The sequence below is a fragment of the Pteropus alecto genome, unplaced genomic scaffold (genome assembly GCF_000325575.1).
Source record: "Pteropus alecto unplaced genomic scaffold, ASM32557v1 scaffold1579, whole genome shotgun sequence".
In the NCBI taxonomy this organism is placed as follows: domain Eukaryota; kingdom Metazoa; phylum Chordata; class Mammalia; order Chiroptera; family Pteropodidae; genus Pteropus; species Pteropus alecto.
Window position 1 is genome coordinate 9,896 of NW_006442592.1, and position 22,115 is coordinate 32,010.

General features: G+C 34.6%; 1 protein-coding gene across 9 annotated transcripts in view; it reads right to left on the minus strand.

Moving 5' to 3' along the window:
• Positions 1-260: 260 nt before the first annotated feature.
• Positions 261-22,115, minus strand: part of LIMS1 (LIM zinc finger domain containing 1) — a 144,341-nt gene continuing 122,486 nt past the window's right edge. For all 9 annotated transcript variants that reach the window (XM_015597798.2, XM_015597797.2, XM_025040449.1 and 6 more), the window contains 8 exons: positions 11,047-11,113; positions 10,086-10,206; positions 9,479-9,628; positions 8,001-8,151; positions 7,411-7,503; positions 6,607-6,655; positions 5,302-5,377; positions 261-2,899 (listed from right to left, as the gene is read on the minus strand). In XM_015597798.2, the coding sequence (XP_015453284.1) occupies positions 2,785-2,899; positions 5,302-5,377; positions 6,607-6,655; positions 7,411-7,503; positions 8,001-8,151; positions 9,479-9,628; positions 10,086-10,206; positions 11,047-11,113 (822 nt within the window). In that variant the 3' untranslated portion in view covers positions 261-2,784. The remainder of the gene's footprint in view (positions 2,900-5,301; positions 5,378-6,606; positions 6,656-7,410; positions 7,504-8,000; positions 8,152-9,478; positions 9,629-10,085; positions 10,207-11,046; positions 11,114-22,115) is intronic.

A 22,115-nucleotide genomic window follows, 5' to 3' on the forward strand; every position in this document is an offset into this window, starting at 1 on the left:
ATGTTGTCATAAATGGAAAGATTTCCTTCTTTTTATGGATGAATAACATTCCATTGTAGATATAATACACACACACACACACACACACACACACACACACACACACACACACACCTACCTACCTACCTACCCATCATGCTTTCTTTATCCATTCACTTATCCATCGATGGCCACCTAGGTGGCTTTCAAAAGGGCTTTCTTAAACATTAGTCCTGTCTTCTCATAGTAATATGTTTTAAAGCCATTCGAATTAAACAATGCACAGTAGGATACTGAATTTTTATTAAGTACCAAGAGTATACTGCAATGGTTGCTATATAAAAACATAATTATCAGTATAGTGCCCCTGCCATTGAGCTTACAATCTAAAAGTAAATACAATAAGAATGCTGTAAGCCTACCTCAAATTTTCCTTAACTTAGAAATGGCATTTTGGCAAATAAGTGAGGCAGAGTGGCCTGTCATTTCAGGTGCAATGTTAATAAGGCTTTGAACATGATCTAAAGAATGTTTTATTTGTATCCAGACATTTTTTCCCAATTATATTAGGCTTGGTAAGAAAAAGAGCATTTAGAAATATGGTAAGAACTATGAATTATTTAAAATTGCGTTGCAAGACTTTAAATAGATACTTACTAGCCTGAGTTTTTCCACAGCTAGAGAAAGCTCCATGAAAAATAGTATGAACTAAACCAAGTTTGTCTTCTGTTCCACTTAGAACTTTTCAACTGCTTCCTCTTTTCCCACATATAAGGGTTCCAATGATAGCCCTATTGAGGAAGAAAGCACTGTATCTACATAAAATACCCTAAAGTGTTAGAGGCTTAAAAAGTTGAACTTTCAGAAATATTAATTCATATATTAAGAGAAGAGTGAGCAAAGATAGCAGTGGGACCTCTGGCAATAGGAGAGACCTGTCTATGTAAGATATGTAAACAAAGCAGCTGAGTTCTGTCCATGCATCTTCAAAGTGATTAAGATATAGGTAAATAGTTACTTTTCTGCTCCATATTTCTGGTGTAGGGTATTTAAGAATTTAACATCCAGACCCTATATACTTTTAAAGTTTTCACTGCTGGTCATAAATTAGCTGACAAAGGCACATGGAAGGGATTTCGATTCTTACTGTCAAATGCAAAGACTGTTTGAAACTTCAGAACTCATGCAGTCTTAACTATATATATTGATTAATTTCAATCTTCTGTAATTCTTTGAACTCTAAAAGAACACTAAAAAATAAAGTTATCTGAAAACCGAAATAGAATTTATCTCATAAAGTACATGCATACTTTTTAATACATGCATACAAATATTTTAATGGCAGAGTAGTAGCATCCTGAGATATTTTTAATGCCAAAACAATATTTTAGAAAATTCTGGAGAAAACAATCATTTTCCCTTTAGAAGTCCATCTTGGCAACTTTCTTTTAAATAACACAGCAACATTTAAATAATGTTCACAAAGTTTGCTTTGCATCCAAGTTTATCGAGAAAGAATGGTCCAGAAACTTCAGAATAAGATAAAGTAGAATAATTCATGACTTTTTGACCTAAAATTGACACTTAAACATCCCTTTTCCAATTTAAAAGTATCATTTATACTTCTTACTTATAGCAAATAAATTCAATTAATTATGAAATTTGAAGTGAAAAACTTGAAACATATCAACATCATTCTCTTATACTAAGATGGCAGAAATTAATTTTAATGTTTCCCAAAAAGGGAGAAAAAAATTTTTTTTAAATAATCGTAGCTGTGGCAAATAAATTTGAGTTTATAAATCTCAACCAGTGTACCTATTTTTAGTTGGTATTATATGAAGCTGCTTGAATTCCTGATTAAGGTATGTGTTTTTCTAAGACAAGGCAAGGTTATGTATAAAGCATAGATATTAATATGGTTATAATAAAGGTAATATGACCAATACGTATACATTCACTTTTTTTAAATGATACATCCAAGCTACATAAAATTTAATTTCATGTCCTATTCTAAGACTACATCTTTGACCTTATGTTTAGAAACATAATTGCTGTAATACATTAAAAAATACTCCATTTTCCAATATTGTAAAGTATGCTGTATTGTCAAATACATAGAATAAATTTTTTTTGCACAAAATTAAAAAAAACATACTATAAGCTAGCCGTAACTATGTTAAGTAATTGTATGAAAGAAGAAGTTCACAAGGAGAACAAAATATAAAACAGCATAATTATTGAATTTCACAACAAAAAACCTCTAAAATCAAGTAGTTCTGAATATACTTGTTTCTTGTCTTAGTAATGTGTATATTCATTTTGTAGCTACCAGTCTGATTAACATACTAAGATTCCATAAGATTTGTTTTTCTTGGTTAGTTTTCTTCTCTACAATGTCCCTAACAGCAGTTGGATTTAATTTTCTTTTGAGTACAAAGTAAAATAAAGTTTATATTTTTTAGCTGTGTCTTATAAAAGCTGACTCATTACTTTCATTTTTAAAAAGTTGTATGTAAATTTTTGGACCTTAATTAACATTTAGCTATGTGATTTTTGCTATTAAGTATAGTCTATACTTAAACAAATTGATGATTACTGACAAAGGCAAATCTTGATTTTATCTGTTTTAAATATGATTACACAAATTTATTTTCTTTTTTAATGAGAAAAAAAGAGATGAAGAAAACCATGTAGGTTTTCTTCACTCTCAACTATTTTGAGAAATAGGTTTAAATAAGGGTAGATCACATCAATAATGTTGGTAATCTCTGATCTTTGCAAAGAAGAAAATAATAAAGGAAATTATTTCCTTCCTAAGGTCTCAGCTAGTTTCTTAAGTCTTTTCTTCAGCTCCAGTGGAAATTTCTCATAACACTTCTTACAGACAGGTTTCATGTCAAACTCCACAAATTTATTCCTAGAGATAATAAAAAAAAAATTAGTGGAAATATATTTAACATAGACATGTAAATAATATGAAATAATTTTACCGAAGTAAATGAAGATACTACATGGTGATGTGTTAGCAAAAAAACTATAATTCTAATCTCAATTCTGGTCATCGTGGTAAACGTGAAAAAAGTCACAATATTTGAAAAAATTATCCTTATAAATTGATGCTATACATCTACCTGTGTAATACAGAATGTGTATTACATTTTAGTCAGTGGTAAGTATACAGGATACCTAATATAAATATAATATAGGTAACTAAAGTCAGTCGCATTTTAAAGTACCATGACAACACTTTAAAGAAGTTATTTAAAGCAAAGAATTATATTTCTGTAATTCGAATGATCCCCTAATTGAAGGCAAAATAATCTTACTTAGTATTTTAAATTAGGTAGTTAATGAGGTTTTGTCTTTCCTGGCATAAAATGGTGTGCCTATCACTACCGCCACCAACAATAACAAAATCACCTTAAAAAAAGTTGTCTTAAAAATATCTTAAATCATAATGGGTTATTCTGGTTGGCTGTCTGACAGAAAGGTTGGTAAGGGAGGTATAGAAAAGTTTTTAATCACAAATGAACCAAATTGCCTCTGGTTACATTTTGTGAATGATAGCCGTATGGAGAACTAATTCTTTTTAAAAGCTACAGCAATACACATTATCAATTTAGTTGTAAAACAGTTCGGGAGAGGACAAGTTTTCAGATGCCCTACCTGTAATGCATTTCTAATCGGTAATTAAAATAGCTTATTACTGTTGAAATCTAGGGTCTTTAATTGTGAACTGAGCAAATATACAACTTTATAACTTGTTCATTTTCTGTAAAATTACATTTAAGAAGCATTTGTGGAGCTAGTCTGGTGGCACATTAGCATTTATGACACATGATTAAATCTTGTGATACAATTTTAAAGAACATTAATAACAAAGTTAATTCCTAACCATGTATTTAAAATGAAAAATCTTTTATTTTAAAGCACCACATGGGAATTATTTTCTAGCTGTTTGTCAGAGATTCTAATGCTGATAGTAATTCAAATAACGTTACATTTCAATTGGCAGTTTGATTTAAATAGTACTACTGAGTTAAAAATTTCTCCCAAACCCACCTTCGAACAAAAGGTATTAAAATTGCCCTGTTTTAAATGAAGGAAATAAAGTTTTACTGTTTTCAGAAATACAAATTGCCTAAGCAAACTTTCCATTGATTTAATTTTATATTTAAAGTTTAATTTCTCTTTTTAGAAGGAAACATGAAAACTGAAAAAAATTTTAAAAATTTAAATCTCAGAACACAGCGGTAACCATGAAGGAAAAATAGGACAATCATGTTAGTAATCAACAGAATTTCAAAGATTGAAATATTTCTCGTAAAAATCAGGAATATAGTGGGAGTTTGGAAACATCAAGAAAATGAATTCATTAACAGTAGCATATGGGCATTGTATGAAAGAATGCAGATATACATACACCAAAGATAGTAGATATCTTATTATATACATTAGATGGTGTTTGCTTAGATCTGAAACATGCTGAAAGGATTTAATACAGAGCTTAGAAGATGAGACACTCAGAATTTATCATACATTATTTTAGGCAACGAACCCAAAAACCAGGATTTTAAAAGCTGTAATTACCATACAAAAATATGTTAAAACTTTTCCCAGTATTAAGGGATTGAAATTCTTCCCTTTGAATCTCTTAAAAAAAAAAAAAAAAAAAAAGAAATCTATTCCATATTGTGATTTAAAAAAAGAGATGAAAGAATCTACGGATTAAGGGTAATAAATGAAGTACAAGATGCTATTAAGTGTGAATCTTATTAAGCTCTGTAATTTTAATATTTATGTAAAAGGACCAACTCTACACAAGACGAATGATTGTACTTCAATCTTTGGTGGCTACAAATACATGCCAAAAAGAAATTTTAAAAGTAAAAGACAAAAACACAACAAAAACAGAACAATATTCTAAGGGACTAACCAAAGAAGGAAGTGAAAATGATGACAGAAGGGACAGAAAAGTTTACAAACAGACTGGTTTTTTCTTTTTCTGCTTGTCTTTATCCTTTGCTTCTCTCTCCCGTTTGGCAAGTCGCCTCTTAAATTCTTCTGGCATTTTCTCATAACAGTGTTTGCAGACTGGTTTTAGATCAATTTCAACAAACTTGTCCCTTTGAGCAGGACAAAGAAAGAATAGAAGAACAGGGAAGGAACAATTAAAGGAAGAACTTTTACTTTCGGAAGGCCTGAGTAGAAAGAAAAAAGGAACGAAATAATTCTCTTTTTAAAAACTCTGTTTTTAAAAATGTTACCCTAAAGTTTTCAGTCTTAAGGTTCTCACACTGGACCCAACTGTAGACTTACTTGAGTGTTAACTTAGTGTTGCAGGTAGAACAGGCAAAACAGTTCACGCACCAGGCCTTATTAAGAGCAGAAACCACTAGAGAGAGGAAAGATATTTGGTCACGTACACTGGTATGGGAAGTGGGTGAGCTTAAATTTTCAACTCCAAAACAGAATTAAGGTTATTTCCAAGACTCTTGGAAGAGGTTCTCAAGAGGTTTTGCTGCAAAAGAATCACACAGCTAAAAACCTCAGTGTCATTAATGTTTATTGAATCAATTTGATTATTTTTTCACATTATTAAAAATATACAAACCAAATACTTAATTTATGTCTTCCATGACAGTAGGCTTTGTCTTAGAGAAGATTATTATTGACCTTTTCAACTTTAATTTACAATAAAAATATGTCCTCTCACACCTATGGATGATGCAGTATAAAAGTAACATGCATTATGTCACTCAGATGAGCTTTTCTGACACAGTGCTTGCCTACCAGCATACTTTTCACTACTTTTCTATCCCTACTGCCAATGGTCCAACAAAGAAATATGGAATACAGAAGTAATTAAAGAAAAAAAATCCAGACATTAACATATTCGCCTATAGGAGTCTTTCTTCCAAAGCCGAGAGTTTCCTTTGACAGTTTCTGTCACCTAGCAACTAACTGTCCCACGTAAGAGGAAATTTTATTTTCAGCAGCACTAAAGACTGCTTCCTTGAACAGATCCTTTCGCAAAATGCATATGAGCATTGTTTCAGAAAATATTTCCCGAGTTAGGTTCGCTGCCGAGAACCATGAAGCATACTGAAAACAGGAATGTTTAAAACTTTGACAGGAAGTTTCTGGCACAATTGTGCTAGCAACTATTAACAAACACAGCTGTTTCCTTTCTGCTCTAGTCAATCAGCCATGCCTAATTACCAAAATACAAGGGTGTTAAGTCCTAGAAATGTCTACAGGTAACTGCCAGGTTATAGCATCTGCAAGGTTAAAGTGACTTCCTCACTACCATAGCAGATTAAATTGTTCCTAATTAACAGTGCTCTACAGCTTCCAAGTTATATGATTCAAAAACAGGTCTCGGTTGGCATCTTACATTTCCTAGTGTAACTGGCCTAAAGTATTATCACAAATGAATAAATCCAACTCTTAGGCTATTATCATCTCACTGCTATAGATTACTTAAGAAATATGCCAAAGAAAGAGAAAAAGTAACTGATAATTGTCATATTCCGAACAATAACAACCATCAGCCTTTTTCAATTTTCACATTACTCAAGTGTTTTTGTGTCAAAATGGTGCCATATAAAATCTCTCACTTACCATCACCTTCTATAACACGGTTGCAGTGGAAACAAACATCACCGAATAGCTGAAAATGAAAAAAAAAGTGGTTAAAATTCAAGATGTGTCAGAACTAAATTTTAGGACACCAAATAATTAATGTAATTTCACTTCTACCACTTAAAAACAAACAGCTGGCTACCTAAATCCATATTTTACCATTTCTAGAGAAAATAAGTACAAATTAATTGACTAATTTTTACTTTTCATGATGAAAATAATTTACTTTCATCACTATCAAAAACAAAAACACTCTGGAAATGTTCCAGATTTAAGGACGCTAAGAATCATGACAATCCTAGACTAGGTCCAGTACTAGAGTGGAAAAAAAATGCTATAAGGACATTACTGGATCAAGTGACAAAACTGGAATAAATAAAGTGGTGTATCAATACTGATAACTACTGTTATGTAAGAGAGTTCTATATTCTTAGAAAATATACATTGAAGTGAACTTAGTGATGCATCAAATGCTTCAGAAAATGTGTGTATTTGTATATATGTATACATTTGTTTAGAGAGATATATGCATTTATATGTGTTTTTATAGAGAGCAAGCACACGCAATTAAAGCAAATGATGAACCTGAACAAAAGGTAGATAGGTGTTTATATTTTTTATTTTACAACTTTTCTGTGAGTCTAAAATTATTTCACAAATAAAAAGTTAAAAGAAATATCTATAATCCAATGTACATTTTCCAAAAGATTTCTTTGTAGCTAAGGTATTGATAAGCTTAAATTCATAAAAGTGTATCTAGTATCCAATAAGTACAATCAATACCTGGTTATAGTGGGTTTCACAATATGCCAGGCCCTTCCTTTCATAATGGCGATGTCCAAGAAATGGTTTTTCACACTTGGCACAAACAAAATGCTGAAAAAGATCGCTACAGGTCATTTCTGAATTGCCATATTTTACTTATTTAATGAAGTAAAACTCCAAAGTTAAACTATCTTCAAAGAAGATACATGAAAGTTTGAGGAAGTTATTTCATTTGGTCATAGCTAATACTGTAGTACTTCCGGTTTTAATTCAGGTATCTTTGACCGGTGACATTAAGACACGGCCTATTCAAACATCACGGAATGAGAAAAGGGGATCATACTAGCAGCATCTATAAGCTAGGCCTGCTGCTAGACGTGACCGTGACACTTCTTGCCTCAAGAAGATTTAAGAACAAAAGAGCATATCCTATATCATTACCAAGAGATCACATAAGTAGTGTATATTCTATATTCTTAATTTTATACAAAGTTAATTGTCTTTAAAAATGTCTCTATTTAATCTTTAGAATCTCCTAATCATGCTACCACATCTGAATCAAGGAAATTCAAAAGTACTGGTTACTAACTATACCATTCAGAACTCACCTCCACGTGCCACTGCTTGCCCATGGCATTTACCACACGCCCTTCAATGGGCCGTCGACAGGCACCACAGATGGGGACCCCCATTTTATCATGGCACGGCAAGCAGTACAGTTCTCCTTTCAGCTCCCGAGCATCAGCAGTCAGCTCCTTCCTATTCATGAAAAAGATACCCAACTGAATGATACTACCAAGAGAGAAAAAGACAGGCAACAATGTGGCTAACACTTTTTAGAAGGTTTTTGAAGATACCACTATAATAATGCCTATAACTTTTTTTTTGGTGATCAAAGTAACCTAAATTAATAGGTTTTAATAGGTTTCGGATTCCTATCAAAACATCAATATCATATAATAATGATCAAATGTACCAATAAGTCAGATACATACAGTCACAATGGTCATATTTATCATTTCCTTGTCTATTATTACATTATAGTCCATTTGTCTTCCTTAAAAAACTAGAAGAAAATAATCACAATACTAAGGACAGACTCAGTGATATTATCTTCTCCCCAAAAAACAGGAGTTTGGAGACTAGTTCCATTTACTAATAATTATTTAAACCGTCATAAACTTTTAAGAATAGTTATTGGTTAATAGGAAATAAACAAATGAAATACCCAGAATTTTCCATCTCCAAATGCTTAAGTACTCTATTATTTTCAGTCTCCTGTGTCAAAAAACATGCCAGATAGCTCCAATTAGCCGAATGGATTGTTTGAATTTCATGTGTTAAAATAATTCTTTAAAAGTGCTAATGAAAAATGAGAAACATTCCACGAGAGGGAGGATAGGCAAGAAAACCAGATAAGTCACAAACTGATAATCACAAAAAAGATGAGGTGGCTGTACTTAAAGCACAAATCTGTTTTCTTAACATTTAGTCCACCTTATTTCTTCCTCTACTATGACGTAGCATGTAAATTGATATTGATTACAGTAAAATCTTTTTTCCTTTAAATTTATATACTAGATAGCAAATTCAGAAAATTGTAGCCTAACAATTTCTCATGAGTTTTTGAAGAAAAAAAGATTCTCTTTAGATGTAATTTAAGATATTTTGAGATAATCTCCTAATTACCACAACTGTAAAAGTTATATATGTATAAATAGAAGACTTTTAAAAGCTTTTTTTGGATCCTGTATTGGAAAAACAGTTTTAGGGATAATTGGGGATATTTTAATATGGTCTGAATATTTCAAGGTATGTGTACATGTACATGTGCACATATACACAAACACAAAGTTCACTGCTCACAATCAAATGTGGCAAAATGTTAACTGGTGAAACTCAATGAAGGGTTTATAGGTATAATTCTTTATATTTCTCTCTTGACTTTTCTATAGGTTTAAAATTTGCCAAATTACAAGTTGAAGAAAAACAATTTGGTTTGCCAGAGTAACATAAATATAGATAAATGTGATCTTTCATTTTATTTCCACTATTTGTGCAATAAAAAAGAAAGAAATTGCAATACCCGCAGTTGGCACAGTTGAAATGGTCTGGATGGTAAGGGTCGTTCTTGAATATTAGAGGCTGCTCATCAATGATGGCGTGGCATTTCTGGCAGATGTATTTTCCAAGGCCCCTGGCTTTCTCACGATTATGACAGGGGCGACACAGATGTCTAAAAAGAGCCAAAACTTTTTTAGAAACTTAAATTTAAAATCTAAAGTTCTTCCTAATAATTAAAACAAAATGTTTCCCATGTTTCTAAAAAGAAATTAAAGACATCATTTCTTTAGAAATCACTTCTGACTAATAGAGCTGAATCAAGCCACTACTTTTTACATGAAAAATTATTTATTCCAATCCAAATAATCTGATCTTTCAGAAACTCCATTTTAAGTACCATTTTTGTTGGCCCAGGAACACATGTGGCAGCCAAGCACTACTACGCAAAAATTCTAGGGCCCTTTCCTAACAGGTACCAGACAAGTCAATACACTGCAGTCTTGAGTCCCTATACGTTAAATACAGTGACCTAATTAATGCACCACCTAACAGTTCCATCAGAAAACATGCATGACCGCGTAGTAGCCACTTTATCCACTCAAATCTGACAAGGATAAAAACACTCCTACCTCCCAGCGTTCTTGACAAACCCGATATCTGCCAACACTTCCTGGCAGAGGTCACAGCGGAAGCACTCAGGATGCCAGCTGTTATTCATGGCTTTGATAACTCGGCCAATGATGAATTCGCCTGTGGAAAAGTAACACACAAAATATGTCCAACGTGGTATCTTATTGTTAAAAGCAGTAAAGGAAAAAAAATGAGGAAAAAAATACATTTAAATCTTTCTACACAAATAGGGACTTTTTATGTGTGTGTCTACGGCAATATGCTCTACATTAGAACAATGTTTTCTATTTCATCTGAATCCTTGTTTTGATTCTGTAGCTGTATTTCTGGGCTGTTGTATCATATCTCTGATTCTGGCTTTCCTTTTTCATTGTAGTGGGCTCTCTTGAATGCCTTTTGGTAATTTCTGGTCATCACTGACAGAAAACTGGTATCTACAGCACATTTTCTTGTAACCCATGCTTAATTTCTTCTTTCATTAAATCTTTCCAACATGGTACCCAGTTTCTCTAATTTCTGGACACTTTCTAGTAGAGCTGTTAGCAATCAGTGAAATGGCTTAGAAGCAAGTCCAGCACTTTTGTAACACACAAGCAGTCCTTAAGCTCCTTAAGCACCTCACTGGTGTTTTCCCTGTCTCTTTCCTGGCAAACCCAAAAGAAAGTAGGTAAAGTCTGCATCAACAGGGGAAATGGACATTACAGAAGATCATCTAACAGAAGTCCTGGTTAGTCCTGAAATACTTTTATAGTAGATGTCCTTAAACATCAATTCTTTCCATGTTTTGATACTCTTTCCAGTTTGTTATATAGTAGTAACAGGAAAGAGGACTGGTAAAGTACTTAAATGCTATTTACACGGAGCACCCAAAACCATTTTTTACCACTGACACTGTAGTAGTATTAAATAACTTATGTAATTTTGAAACTTACTTATTTTGCATTCAGCAGTAAAACTTACCACACTGATGACAGCAAGGAGCAAAGAGCATCTGAAAATCATGTTCACAGTATTTCCTTCCTTCAAACTAAAATAGAAAGTACCATCAACTTGCAAATATGAAATAATCAGAGGATGAATCTAATTATTCTATAGAGACATATAGGAAAGATGTTTCTGAATTGAGAGTTCTACCCCCAAAATTTATAATTCCACTGAGAGTTTTAAAAGCAGATATACTTTTGTACCTTCCATACATCTACATGTGGGCACAGGAAATGTACAACAAACAAGTTGAGACTAGAACTAATATTGTGTCTCCAGAGTCTGGGAACCTTGCCTATAACTGTACTTAATTGTTTTTTGGAAAGCTACAGACCCCACTCCCCAGAAAATATGCACATAAATACAACCATTTCCCACATATTTTTAAGGTTAATATCTAAAAATTTTACTGTAAGCTTAAATATTTACAAAGGGTAAGTATTTTAGCATATTCTAAATTTAAACGGGGTCAAAACCATTAAAAAAATTAAGTATGTTTTTAACAGTTGGAATATTTACATTCTTCATTTCCCTCCTTGAACTGTTTCCATTACATTTCCCCCAAAGTTTTATCCTAGTATATTTTTTTATACTAATGTTTTTAACTGAATACCCTACCATACTCCACTGCAATTAAAATTTGTTTTACCTTCTGAATTCATAAGGCTCTAAAAATTGACATTCTTTTTCTTCAGGATTGAGTTATCATTATAATGATTATTAATACACAAATGATCAATATGTAAATTGTGAATGTTAAATTTTTTCAGTTTTATTTATTTTTTATTTTTTTAAATGCCAGCTTATTTTTTCATACTATATATACATAATTCATTCAACATTTTATTTATTTTTCCCCTCCTCCCACCAACAAATGTTAAATTTTGTTTTTTACTATTTAATTATTTACTTGAAAAGCATATCTTAATGAGATGAGCAGAGCTATTCTTTCCCCTCATAATTATTTCCTGCATCTATGAATAAATATGACTTACTACTAGAAGAGTTAGGGTTCAGTATTAATTCTAGATTTATTTTCTATTTTGGGGGTTGCTTTTACCCTTTTCACATAAAAAGTTCTGGGAATTATATAATGTCCTCTTCTGAATCTTTGAGCTCCTTACAAGTTATATGTCAAAATCATATATTCTTTGATTATCAAAATCTATTTTTAATAATGTATCACAGCTGTCAACTCAACTTCCTCAATTATGAAAATTATCTGCAGATTTAGCTCATTCAATTTCTTGAACAAATCCACAAATGCTTAATTGGCAAACCAGCCAAAGCAGATTTATTTTGGGCGGGAAATCTTACTCTATTTTTAAATTCAAATGAATAAACTCTAATATGCTTAATGAATCGATTTTTAAAGGTTCCAAATAGAAGATCAACATGCTATTACTCAACACTTTGTTATAACATAATGCATTTAATGTGTAGCCCAAAGTGGAAGTTATTTATAAAGTGAGATATGTTCCTTTATTGAATATATATTACATACATGTATAGAAAGAAATACGATGTTTAGCTAGTACTAATTTAAAAAAGAAATGAAATCGAATATAAAAACTCTGAAATAACTCCATTAATTTAGTTAGAAACAATCAACTTTTTACCTGCCACCCCAATCTTAATCACTGCTGGAAGAATGATCTCAGAACTGTTTGTTTCAATTGGCCATTTAATAGTAAAAAAGTGGTAGATAAAAACAATGCATTGTTAAACCTTCAAAAAGAAAGGAGAAGCTTCTGGTCAAGATGGCAAAGTAGGTAAACGCTGTGCTTATCTCCTCTCACATCAGAATTACAACTAAACTACAGAATAGCCATCATTGGGAGTTGCCTGAAGTCTAGCTGAACAGAAGTCCTACAGCTGGGGACACACAGAAGAGGCCACCTCGAGACTGGTAAGAAAAGAGGAGATGCGAAGCATCTGGTCCCACACCCATGTGTGGCAGTTGAGAACTGGGAGAAATATCTTGGCTGTGGAAGTTCCCCCAGAAGAGCGAAGTTTCCTGGCCCTACAAGGTGCTCCCCAGCTCGGGATTCCAGTGCTGGGAAGAGAAGTCCTCACAACTTCTGGCCGTGAAACCCAGTGGAGAATGTGGCAGAGTGAGACAGACGACTGAAAGATTCGCAGACTTTCCTGTTAAAGGGCCTGTGTGCGGACTTACTCACTAATGGACTCACTCACTCTAAGCTCCAGCACTGGGGTAGCAGCTCGAAAGGCTCCAGGAACATATGGGGAGGAACTGAGTTGTAAAGCTTCAGGGAGAAGGCTGGAGCGGCAGCTTTCTATGAGACAGAAGTGTTGGCAGAGGTCATTGTTCCTTTGTTAAGCCCTCACCTGCCTGGCTTACAGACCCATGCAGCTGCCATATCTGAGTCTCCATCAATGTAGCTAACATCGTTCACCCCACCCCGGTGATTCCGTGAGACCCCTCCCAATGTGGGGTCCCACCCAAGCCACTTCCAGTGAATTTTCCATACAAATGGCCTGTCTTGGCTGATGCTGCAAACTTTCCTAAAATCTTTCAAAGGTTCACAATACCTAAACAAGCAGCATCTGGGTTCAGCATGCCCTGTACCTCTTGCTGAGCAGCCCCAAGTCTGGCACTAGCGGCAGCGGCCTCAGTTTGTGGCTTGGCCTCTCGAGGCACTTCCAAGCCCAGCGTGGGTGGCAGCCATCTGTGTATTGCTTAGTGGCTCATGCCAGGTGGCCCCCGGCAGGGTACAGGCTACAGCTGAACTTGGACTATGGCAAGGCCCCTCCCAGGAGGCCCGGCCTGTATGCCGCGGGGCTGGCTTCGGTTTGAGCCGGAGCACTACACGGGGTCACATCTGAGGATGACATACCCAAAGGGCAGACAAGGGAGGCACCAGAGCCCTGCTAAAGTGAATCCTGCTCTGTAGGGGCAGCTCCTGCACAACAGCTCCTCTACTGGTAACAGCCAGTCATCACAACAAATCAGCTTGAGGGTTAATCCCTCCCACTGACGAACAAACAGCAACCAATGCTCAACTATAACAGGAGGATACATACAACCCATACAAGAGACACACTTGGAGAACCTGGCTCAGGTGACCAGGGAAGACTGTGCCACTGGGACCCACAGCACACCTACTACATAAGGTCATTCTACTAAGACCGCAGCCCTACCTAATACACAGAAACAAACACAAGTAGGTAGCCAAAATGAGAAGACAAGGAAACATGTCCCAAATAAAAGAACAGAACAAAATTCTAGAAAAAGAACTAAACAAAATGGAGACAAGCAATCTACCAGATGCAGAGTTCAAAACATTGGTTATAAGGATGCTAAATGATCTCAGTGAACTTCAACAAAAAGATCAGAAACATAAAAATAAAGATAGAAAACAAAAAAAACAGTCAGAAATGAAGACTACAGTAACTAAAATGAAGAATGCATTAGAGGGAATCAATGATAGATTAGATGAAACAGAAGACTGAATCAGCAATTTAGAAGATAAGGTATCAGAAAATACCCAAGCAGAACAGTAAAAAGAAAGAAGAATCCAAAAAATGAGGATAGTTTAGGGAGCCCCTGGGACAACATTCACATCATAAGGGTACCAGGAGGAGACGACAGAGCAAAGAATTAAAAACCAATTTAAAGAAGTAATGACTGAAAATTCCCTTCACCTGGCAAAGGAAAAAGACATAAGTCCAGGAAGACAGTCCCAAACACAATGAACCCAAAGAGGTCCACGCCAAGACACATCATAATTAAAATGCAAAAGGGTGAAGACAGAGAGAATATTAAAAGCAGCAAGAGGAAAGCAGTTAGTTAACTACAAGGGAGCTTCCATTAGACTGTCAGCTGATTTCTCAACATAAACTTTGCAGACCAGAAGGGATTGGCAGGAAATATTCAAAGTGATGAAAAAGCAAGGACCTACAACCAAGATTACTCTACCCAGCAAAGCTATCATTTAGAATAAAAGGATAGATAAAGATCTTCCCAGACAAGAAAAAGCTAAAATGATGGAGTTCATCATCACTAAATCAGTATTACAGAAAATGTTAGAGGAACTTTTTAAGAAGAAAAAAAAAAAAGATAAAAATTCTAAATAATAAAATGGCAATAACTACATATCTAGCACACAATTACTTTAAATGTAAATGGATTAAATGTTCCATTCAAAAGATAGGGTGGCTGAAAGGATAAGAAAACGAGACCCTTACATATGCTGCCTACAAGAGACTCACTTCAGAAAGACACACACTGAAATAAAGGGATGAAAAAAAAAAGTTTCATGAAAATGAAAAACAAACGAACAAAAAGCTGGGGTAGCAATAAGACAAAATAAACTTTAAAACAAAGGCTGTAACAAGAGACAAAGAAGGATCCAGTTATCTCACTTACGGGTATTTATCTGAAGAAACCAACACACTACTTTGAAGGGACATGTGAATTCATATGTTCACTGCAGCATTATTTACAGTAGCCAAGATATGGAGGCATCCTGGGTGTCCATCAATGGATGAATGGGTGAAGAAGAGGTGGTACATATATACAATAGAATATTAGCCACAAAAAAAGAATAAAATATTTCCACCTGCAACGACATGGATGGACCTAGAGAATATTGTGCTGAGTGGAGTCAGAGAAAGAAAGCCAAATGTTAGATGTGAAACCTAGAGAACAGGATAGACAAATAACAGAAACAAGCTCATAGATACAGAGAGCATTCTGATGGTTGTCAGATTGTGGGGTGGGAAGATGGGTGAAGGGGGAGGGGATTAAGAGGTACAAATTAGTAGTTTCAAAATAGTTATGGAAATGTAGAGAGGTACATGGGGAATATAGTCAGAAGTATCATAATAACTATGTATGGTGCCAGATGGGTACTGAATTTATAGGGGTGACAACGTCATAAGTTATATAAATGTCTAATCGCTGTGTTGTACACCTGAAATTACCATAATACTGTATGTCAACTATAATTGAAAAAAAATAAAAATATAAAAATGTTTTTAAAAAGGAAAGAATGTTTTGGGGACCATTTATTTTCTGTGTCTGTGGCGGTTTTAAGTTATTGATTTTTAAAATCAGTACTTTTTAATGGAAACAACTTAACCAAAAATCTATTTAGAATTATGAGACCCATTAAAACAAAGTTTAATGAGGAAAGAAAAGAAATGATCAGCTTTTACTCTGTATTTAATGAAAAACATATATACATCACTTTAAAAACAAAACAAAATGAGTCCAGCAGTTAGCATATATACTATATTTGTTAGCAGAAGGTAGAAAAAAGTAGGACTGGTTGTAATTTTAATAAATCTTTTAAGATATAATTAAAAAAGGTAGCACATCATATGAGTTAAGAATACTGACCGTGGATCTAGACTGCCTGAGTTTAAATCTCAGCTGACCCACTGACTGGCTCTGTGACTTTGAGCAAGGCTGCTTAACCTCTCAGTGCTTTGTGAGAGTCAAAAATCTATTGGTTCTGGCTCATACATAACACATACTCACTGTGTTCACAATTTCTTACCACTACTCTCTTTGCTTTGCTTTGCTTTCACAGGACTCTCCCTTTAAAAGGATGAATCTTTTTAAAATTAAGGGATAAAAAAGGGAAGGTCCTAAATGGAAAGTTGTCATGACTACTCCTCACATCTCCAAATCTACCATATATCTGAATATAGAATATCTATCACAGTTCCTAAAACCAAGCTTCATCCTTAACAAGAAAATCCATGAGGCAGAAAAAGACTGGAAGCCTATGGGTTTAAGGACCCTTGACCAATCCCTTTAGATTAGTGTCTTGGAACAATTCATCATAGAAAGATTTGAGATTCCTTTCTTTTGTAAAGTGGGAGAAATAAGTGTTATTGTGAATTCAGATATATTATTAGGCAAATCAATATGAGGACAAAGAATCCAGAAATTGTGTTCCTCGAAACCAGAATACATGGACTCAGAAATGGGTTCCCTTGAAGCCGTCTACACTGCAAACCTCAGGCATACCCTGGGGTATGCTTACGTAACCCAGTGTGAGGACAATTGCAACTGGAGAACTTCTTTTGCTATAATGAGCTGTCTCTTTTCTACAGTGTGTAGAAATGATCAAACACAGGAAAAAGTAAAACTATAGGATGAAGAAAATTCAGAAATCACAAATTTGGAAGAATCAAACTTCCATAAATATTGCCTTTAGCTAATCACACATTACAACCTCAACCTGGTTTAAAATACAATAGTCAATAAGAAATATTAATGTTCTAAATTAGTAGTGTTTAAACAACTCTGCTTTTAGTGTTTAAACAACTCTGCTTTTAACTGTTTTTAAGTTTTGGAGTTTAATGAAGATTCTCTTTGTAAGGGAAAAAAAAAGAATTCTGCTGCTTTAAAGGAAGCTCAGAATTAGAATCAGCTAATTTTCTCATTTCAAGTCAAGTGCAAATGTTGAAAATCTTCAACATTTGCACTGGTTTGTTATAAACTGCTTTGAAGTGAGTGGGTCAGTAGATAAACACCTCATTTTGTTGGAAAGTTTCCTCCCAACTGGTCTTCCCTTCTCAGGTTTCAGCCTTCCTGAGTAATCATGATTCAGTATAAGAGGAAATGAGTGAAGAAATCTCTTTGAAAAACATCTTTCCAGTTAATCACTCATCATAAATTGGTCCTTCCTGTTATGCATTTTGTGATAGGGAAAAAAGGACAAATTTGGGATAGTCAAACTAAGAATGAGACAAAAAGGAATCCGAAATATTAACAAAGAACCCAGCCCCTAAATGTGTACTATGCTAAGCTGTAAAAGGCTACACACCAAGTTCCTAGTCCTTGCTTCAGTCCATCCCAATTTGTAGTATTTCTGGAAGTATATCCCTCTGTAACCACTGGTTGTATTTCACTTCCAAAAGTATTTTCTTATGGGAAAATTTAAGATAACCTTTTATTGGAAATAATCCCAGATGTCACAAAGTGAGATTTAGGAACTACTATAGTGGCTATCTATTATATGGTGTTAAGGTCTCTGGGTTGAATGGGTATTTCCTCCTGGAAACAGTATTTAATCAGCCTTCTCATGCCAAAAATGCTTGGTCATTTTACAAATATTTCTTTATTTGTATTGAAGGATGACTGGAGATACTGATAACTTATGAAAAGCAGCACTGATGGAAACAAATTTCCCTGTGAAGAAAACTACAGTGCCAAATTTAAGATCACTAATCATATATAACTCATAACATTTATACACTCTCTAAATTTTCCTGGTCTGAAAATGAGGACAAGAACCATGAAAGCTGCCATCAAGTTCTATCAAAATCACTTTAAAAATCGTATTCTCTCTTAGAACTAGGATATAGTGTGGTCTATACGGCATACCATACATTGTAGGCTTTCTGTAAATATTTACTGAATGACTGAATGAAGCAGGAGTGATGGCCATATACAGGAGAGCATTGCCTATCAGTTATATATAATATTTAGGAAACCATTTCAGTTTCAGTGAAGTATCAGGGAATTACAGTGTAAGAGAACACAGTTGTGGAGACAAGCAGGCCTGAGATAAAAACCTGATCTGACTACTTACCTATCAGTTAGCTGTGGACAATGTCTCTGAGCCTCATCATGGCCATATATAAGTTGTGAATAAAAATATCTAACTTGCAGGGTTTGGGTGAGAATCCAATGGAAAAAAAAAAAAAAAAAGAACAACAGTTTGTAAATACCTAGTACAGTGCCTGGTTCATAATAGGGGTTTAATAGACAATTATTTCAGAAATAAAAAGGTTAATATAATTCACAAGTCTTATAAAATTAGCAATAACAGGGCATTCATGCATAAAATACTACATTCCAGGCAAGGTGAAGGAATGTGAAGCAACACAAGCCACGTGAGCCCCACCTGAGAGACTCACAGGAAACTGGAAAGCAGCACCTCAACTCTTGGTTGTGAGAGCAGTGAGAAGCAACGCCTGCTGTTCTAACATGTTCACACCATTTTTATTATTACCCTGATCACTATCTTCTGACACAGATAAATTAAAAGAATAGTTATTATAATCATTACTATTTAAAATTTATTTATGATTCAAATGCAGAAGTAGAATATCTGAATAGAGAAAAATGAATTACAATTTTGGGAACCAGTTCTAATTACTATACAGAAAATGTATCTTGCCTTCTGCTAAATGAATGGTATATTTATCTTCCCTTATGCCAATTTAAACAAAGAAGTGTAGGCTTTCTTTTGAGTCTTTGTTATATGAATTCTCTCTAGAAATACTTTCTAATTAAATCTATGGCACGAGAATTAATTCTAACTACAGTCAAATTCTTAGAGATAGGCGTACACGAAGGCTACCTGTGTGGGGTGCTGTTGCCCGAACCACCTGAGGAATGCACCTATTTAGAATTGAGTTGCTATTACCAGTGAGGTTCATCACCTATTTGAAGGGATGCCCTCGTTTGTTTAGTGCAGTGGTTCTCAACTGAGGGTGATTTCACTCCCCAGGGGATATCTAGCAATGTATGGAGATATTTTTGGTTGTCACAACTGGGGATCTAATGGGTAGAGACTAGGGATATTACTTAACATCCTACAATGTACAGGACAGCCTCCACGACAAAGAACTAAACAGCTCAAAATGTCAATAGTGCTGCGGATGAGGAACCCTGGTTTACTGTGTGCAAGTATCATTTACCCGAAGCAGTACCCACTTGGAAGAGGAAGAAGGGAATGGACCAACTTACTGAGTACTGTACATGCTACTTTGGTTCAAACTCATAACTCTATGAGAAATATGTAATTATCCTCTTGTTACAGAAAACTGAAATTCAGAAAGTCTACATCTGCACCAAAGTCAGTGGAGCTGGACAAGGCTGTCGAACCCCATAATCTGTGCTTCTTCCTCTGTGTCTACGACCTCTCTTAGGTAGAGCAATAAAGAATATAACCTAGAATTTCTTAAATTAGCTTGTGATTCTCTATCAGAACTTTAAAATCATAACTGAAAGGTAACCCTGGCTTCTCTGCCAATACACAATGTGATCTTTACTTCAGAATTGCTCATGTGAACACAGATGAAGAGGTAATTCTATTGGATGTGAGACAACGACATCAGTCTTGTACTACTGAGTTCCTTTCTGACCATGTACCAATCTACCCTCTATACCCACTGCACAAAGCTGAGAAAAATGCTGAGGTCCTGAAAAGTCCTAATTATGGATATACACTTCCTAAGACATCTTAGGATGAACAGCTTTACTGATAGCTTTTCTTAGTCAGCAAATATTCAGAGCACCTTCTAAAGGCAAGGCACTGTGTTAGGAGCTGCTGCAGATATATGTACTAACAGTCTGTAAAGCCATATTGTGATTATTTTCTAAAAACTAGCATCTTCCATTTATTAAGCTCTTACCCAAGTGCCAGGCACTGTGCTAAAGTGTTTCAAACATCACCTATTTTAGTTTTCAGTAGATTCAGAGAAGGGAGGACTGTCTTCAGGTAGATTTAATTTTTCCCTATTAACAACCAATCTGTAGCAAAATGAAGTCTTCACATCTAACTTGCAAACACTTGGTCAGTCTAGTGTATTGACTGTAGGTTAAGTTCCTTGAAAACTGTCTATCTTACTCATCATTCTACTCCTAGAATATAACATGGTGTCTGGCACACTGTAACTGCTTAATTAATATTACAAATATTTGCTGAACAAATAGGTCAATAAATGAATAAATGTCACTCGCTCACAAATTTCATGTCAGAACAAATGAGGATCCTTAGACTTCTCTAATTTGTGACAGTTCCTCAGCCTTGCCCTGTCTTGCATGACACTTTTAAAAGGTACTGGTCAAGTGTGTTGTGGAGTGCTTCTCACTATGAATTTGTCTCATGATTAGACTGAAGTCATAGTTTTGGGGAAAAACACTACAGAGGAAATAATATGCTCTACTTGTTGCATCTTACTAGGGAGTATATGTATCAGCATGACTTACTACTAGTGATATTAATCTTGATCACTTCGTTAAAATGGTATCTTCCAGGTTTCTCTATTGCAAAGTTACTACTTTATTCTTTTTATATCCCTGACAGAAGTGAGTCAGTGAGTCCAGCACATACTCAAGGGGAAGAGAATTTAGCTCTCTTTCTTCTCCTTTTAATGTCTGCTCTTGGAAATATAGTCTAAAGTTATTTGAATCATTTAAAGAAACTGAGGGGAGGGGATTTTTAATTCAAGAAATGATACTTCATTATTAGAAGCGATTATATTAAAATCCCATCTTGATATAACATGCCCCTCAATAACAGAACATTTTAATGCCAGTATCCCAAAAATCATCTCTTAACTATGGCTCTTCCAGTGCCCTCCCCCGCCTTGCCCCCCCAAAAAAACACAGTTAAGAGTCAAATCATGAATCATCCTCAGAAGTTCACAAGTATGCAAAGGCAAATGTCAAAGTTGTAGAAAATTAAAAGCACCTTCATGCAGAATTATGTCTGTAGCTTACTTTCAAATTGCAAAAAATGGGTGGGGTGTGTGAGTGAGTGAGTGTGTGTGAGTGTGTGTGTGTGTGAGTGTGTGTGTGTGTGTGTGTGTGTGTGTGTGTGTGATGTGTAGGGTACATGACATTCAATGTACTATTCTTTCAACTTTTCTGTAGGTTTTAAATAAAACACCACCAATTGGCCTGAACCAACATATCAAGTCCATGGTCCACATATGGTACTGAAAACATTATCATGGTTCAGTTCTTCTTCTCGGGGTTTGACCCACAACTGAGGTCGCTTATTTCCACTTAAGAATGCATTTCTTTCATTCACTGCTCTGCATGCAGGCATGACAAAGCTCAAATAATGTCCAAGAGACAAACAATAGGAATTAGGTAAAGATTATCAATATTTTGAATGTTTAGATTAGAAATTGTCTGACCTAGTTCCTAGTTGGTAGATTAGCATCTTACTTGCAATCTATACCATCCAAGAACTGAGTACTATTCTTTTACTTAAGTACCTAATAGTCATTAAATACTGTAAAACAAGTGATAGAGATATAGAATTAGG